The 4,895-nt window shown below is 29.9% G+C and overlaps 1 protein-coding gene across 1 annotated transcript in view; it reads left to right on the forward strand.

Annotated features, from left to right (window-relative positions):
- The first annotated feature begins 2,844 nt into the window (after positions 1 to 2,844).
- Positions 2,845 to 4,895, forward strand: part of LOAG_18277 (ankyrin repeat-containing protein) — a 4,445-nt gene continuing 2,394 nt past the window's right edge. The window contains exons 1-5 of the mRNA XM_020450940.1: positions 2,845 to 3,009; positions 3,165 to 3,364; positions 3,867 to 4,086; positions 4,236 to 4,351; positions 4,636 to 4,816. Of these exons, the coding sequence (XP_020305327.1) occupies positions 2,860 to 3,009; positions 3,165 to 3,364; positions 3,867 to 4,086; positions 4,236 to 4,351; positions 4,636 to 4,816 (867 nt within the window). The 5' untranslated portion in view covers positions 2,845 to 2,859. The remainder of the gene's footprint in view (positions 3,010 to 3,164; positions 3,365 to 3,866; positions 4,087 to 4,235; positions 4,352 to 4,635; positions 4,817 to 4,895) is intronic.

The raw sequence follows: 4,895 nt of genomic DNA on the forward strand, positions 1-4,895 counted from the left end.
ACAGTAATTGTATATTTCCAATTAAAAAATATGCGTAACGTTGATAGAAGATCACTAATTTGTTTTAATCTCTGATTTGATGGTAATTTTTAACAGATCAACTATCTGTAAATTTATGAAAATAAAAGAGTCGAAATTTCTGAGTTTTTTTAAAGAATTCGAAATTTATACGATAGTAAACGATTAAAAATGAAAAAAAAAACGGTTAAAAATGAAAAAAAAACGGTTAAAAATGAAAAAAAAACGGTTAAAAATGAAAAAAAAAACGGTTAAAAATGAAAAAAACGATTAAACGGTTAAAAATGAAAAAAAAAAAATTAATCTGTCATCTTGTTTGTAACCATTACCATTAATCATTAATTTTCATTCAAATACTACCGTACAACAATGATACACACCGCATCATTTGTATACCGTTGTACAAAAAGATTCGGGCTACTCTAATGATCATCCTCCTATTCACATCATTTTTTTTATTGAGTTCAAAATCAAGAATCGTTTAAATCTATCGTTTATCATGGATGGTATTTCGAGTAAATAAATTTCGATAGCAATATAGCAATTCACTTACAATTCAACTCATTGATATTCTCTCTCAAACCTAAAATCACTAAAGTATTATAAGTTCCTTATTGATTGTGTGAACGAATGAAATGGCTTCTTTTTTTTTTAACTTTATTTCATAATTAATCTCAAAAAGGAAAAAAAAAATTATTAGAAAAAAATAAATAACATTACATGGAATAAACATAAAATGAAAATGATTTACAATTTTGGAGATGAAAGTTTGAATAAATTATTCATTACTTAGGATAGCATAATACTTAGCTTTGAATTTATTTTTTTATAATCAATCATTTTTTTCCTAAATTTACACAAAAAATTTTTATATAATATATTTAAATCGATTTTTCCAACAAATAAAGTATCAGTTAAAATGAATATTATTATCAAATTGAAAGTAGGACGAGGAATTATTGGAAACATGAGAAAAATTATAAGACAATCAAAATATGTGCATCACAAATTTATGCCATTAATATTGTCTTATTTAGATTTTTCTTTTCACAGGTGATTCATTACACAAAAATTAAAATTAAAAATTTCCATTATCTTAGGTGATTCATCCAATTCCCATAACACTATAGTAAATGATTGCTACTTTGATAACTAAGCTATTTGTAATCTTTGATTTTTAGTTTACAATTGATCGAACAATTCAACTTATACACATTGATGGGCACATTGTAATCTTGATAATCGTGCTTATATTTAATGGTTGACATGTCTAGACTTCTTTAAACTCATCATTAATATTCTTTTATTTGAAAATTCTTTTGCCTGAGAATTAATTCTTTTTTTTTTTTTTTTTGTTAATGTATTAGAATTCTAAACATATTCACCACATAAGCTCTAGAAATGTGACAGAGACTTCACTTTTGACCATCAACATCTATTCAATCATCATCTTTCTTTCCTCACCATTAGTTTCACAGAAACTATCATCTTCCAATAAACTATATTATTTCATAAATTTATTCCTTTTGCCTTACCTAATCATTGCCATTCATTCTTTTATATTTCAAAGTTTTCATTGATTTCATTTACTCTTACTGTATTATCAACAAACTTCGCTACTCATATTATTTTACATCATATTTCACATAAAAAGTTAATGTAAGCCAATTTTTGTCAATTTTAACTCACATACTACTACTAACAAAACCTTTTATGAAGTAGGAATTATGAAATGAGAAAAGCGTATGAAACAGTCAGATATCTTTTGACGAAAATATTGCTAACAATATTTTTCAAGTATACATTACTAACAATATCTTTAGACATAGACATTACTTGGTGACCTAGTTGTTTTTTTTTTTTTTATTGTGTCGCAGAAATTACAGGAGGAGGACGAATCAATAATTCCTTTGTTTCAAATTCGATATTACTGAGTATAACATATTGTATATATGGACATACTGTAAACTAAAAATTGTACATTCATTATGTTTATGTCCTCTAATAAAGAGGACCATTCCAGATGCGCTAGCAAAGATTCTAAATTCTTGTAATTTCAGAACTGTATCAGGATCCTCTCTATTCGTGAAAATGGAATGTCATGAGTCACCAAAAGCATTTTATAAAGATATATTTCAACAAGGTTGATTTGAATAGACAATATTAATAACCTATTTATCAAACCAAAAACACAGACATAACGTTCAACCTTTGTCACGATTAAAGAAAATCGTCAACACTATGCTTTGTTGATAGCGATGCATTCAGTTCAATTAACATCCATTTTCTTAAATCCAATATATTATAATGGAAGGAAAAAAAAAGAAAAACCAGAAAGTGTCACACCTAAATCACCATAAATTTATGGAATACAATAATGAGTTATTTCTGTGAACATCGGCCAGCCACGAAAAAGCTCGACATTTGCGCCGATGTTTGTTGTTGTGACAGTGCTACATTTGAGAACATCACGCATTGTCTGGGAGTAACTGTTTCAATTTAATGCCAAATATTATTATATATTAATATGTGAGACTATAAAAATATGCGTATAATCGAAAAAGTTTATTTATAAGGAAATGGTATAATTACATCATAATCTTACTTTTTTTTCGGATAAGAATGAGACTTTCAGTTTGGATATGAGATTCTGTATCCAAAAGAATAAGATTTTTAGATTGAGTACGAAATTCAGTATTCAATTTTCAATTATTATTTCCTATCTATACTTGATTTGGTCTATGTTGAGGTTTTTTAGTAGTTTTCCAGTACATTCATCATTTTGCTGTTTTATTTCAACTTTTATGATTTAATACGAAAATAGTATTTAAGGAGTAACGCATGTCAAACAAGGAATGTACGGAGGCGAAATTAAACGATCTGAATTCATCGAATATTTGCTACAGTGTCACAACAAGCGATCTAAACAGTGAACGCAAATTGATCGGTACAACAGGCACATCTTTATTGATCGCAACCGATGGATCACAGGTTAATTAATGATTGTTGCGTTAAATACAGAAATGGAAGCTTAGTTGTTCATATCATTTTGCATAGCGCTTTCTAGATCATCCGTTTCTAAGTCATATTTTGAGCTATATATTGTTTGCTTACCTTCGGATAGTTTTTAATAATTTGATTCTTAGCAAGATGAGCGAAGTGACACACCGGAAACGGATGCACAATCGGTTCTGGAACGAAGTGAGCATTCCTCAATGCAAAATGATCAAAACAAAGAGAAGGAAAGTAATGAATACGATTCGAATGCGGCCCATCCATCACTGACAGAATTTTTTCAGAATTCTCGAGTTGATGCATTTGGTTTCATACAAAGTCTCAATAATACGTTCGTTTTTCTTAACTTTTTCAAGTGTTGCATTATATTTTTATTGGTGGATTTAATGCAATGATGCCCTCCCAGTTAGTTAAATCCTTAACAAACAGTTTAATTTATCAAAGTTGTTGACTGGGATCGTAGAGTGATTGCCGACCAGATAGTTCTATTAATTTGCAAATCGGTAGCTATCAAACTATATCAGAAGCTTAAATATTCTCATAATAGGAGTTTTATGAATAGCTGAAACTGCATCTGAAGTGCCGTGATGGGGTTGCAGATAAAACTGATAAGTGAAAGATGAGTAATATTTGTAAAGCCAAGATCACTGAATTGAATAAGCAGGTTATTGATTTATACAGCAAAAAGGCTTCGATTTTTGGACCATTCATACGTTATTTTATTTGAAATAAATGAAAAAGAAGAGCTATAATAGAAACGTTGTTGACTTTGAACAAATTTTGAGGATAAAAATTGTAATTAGGCTGTCATGAATATTTTGCACTTGTTGCAGAAATCATGAAGCTACAGTGAACTTGGAGACGCTACGGAAGCGTGAAAAAAAGTGGTTGCATATGCTCACAAACTGGTCTTATTTCATGGATAACAAGTATGAAAAAGTAAAGGAACGTTGCCGCAAAGGTATACCACCGTCATTACGTGGTCGAGCATGGAAACACTTATGTGGTGCCGCTTTCCATATGGAATTTAGCGTAAATAAGCACGTTTTTGAGGTTAACAATCAATCTGTTTTACTTCTGTATAATTAATGCAGTATTGTTAGCTGAAAAATCCAAAACCTAAATCTTTGTCAGAAAATTCGTTCTATTTTTTTTTTGAAACGTTTACGTTTGTAAATAATGAGAGAGTTTCATACTTTTAGGAAGTAGTCAATCAACCGGGTGACCCTCGATGGGTTGAGGATATTAAAAAAGATTTAAATCGACAGTTTCCAGAACATGTCATGTTTTCTCGTGCTGGACCCTATGGGAAAGGAGGGTGTGTTTTGCTATGGTAAAAATAGGCTTGTTGTATCAACGTTGATCAGCGTTATATCAACGTTTGCATCATTAAACTACCTTTTACTATTCATTAAACTACCTTTCATTAAACTACCTTTAAACTACCCATTATCAAACTACCTTTACTACTATTTATTGAAATTCTTGGAAGCTCTTATTTACTGTATTAGTTTTTTGCTATGGTTATATGTTTTATTCTCATAGAATTGGTGTCTTAGATTTCCTTATGCACTGCATTAGTTTTATATCAGTGTGTTGCAGAAAATCAGATCTGTTCGAATTGCTTAAAGCATACACGGTACTGCATCCTGAAGAAGGTTACTGTCAAGGACAGGCTCCTGTTGCTGCTGTTTTGCTCATGCATATGCCATTGCGTGATGCTTTTTACTGTTTTGTGCAAATTTGTCACAAATATTTGCCAGGTTACTACAGTGCCGGACTTGTACGTTTTTGGAATTTCTCTTAAAAGTTAGATATACTCGTCAATTGTTCGTTTTCTTTTTTTTTTTTTTTNTTTTTTT

Source organism: Loa loa (assembly GCF_000183805.2).
Source record: "Loa loa unplaced genomic scaffold supercont3.246, whole genome shotgun sequence".
In the NCBI taxonomy this organism is placed as follows: domain Eukaryota; kingdom Metazoa; phylum Nematoda; class Chromadorea; order Rhabditida; family Onchocercidae; genus Loa; species Loa loa.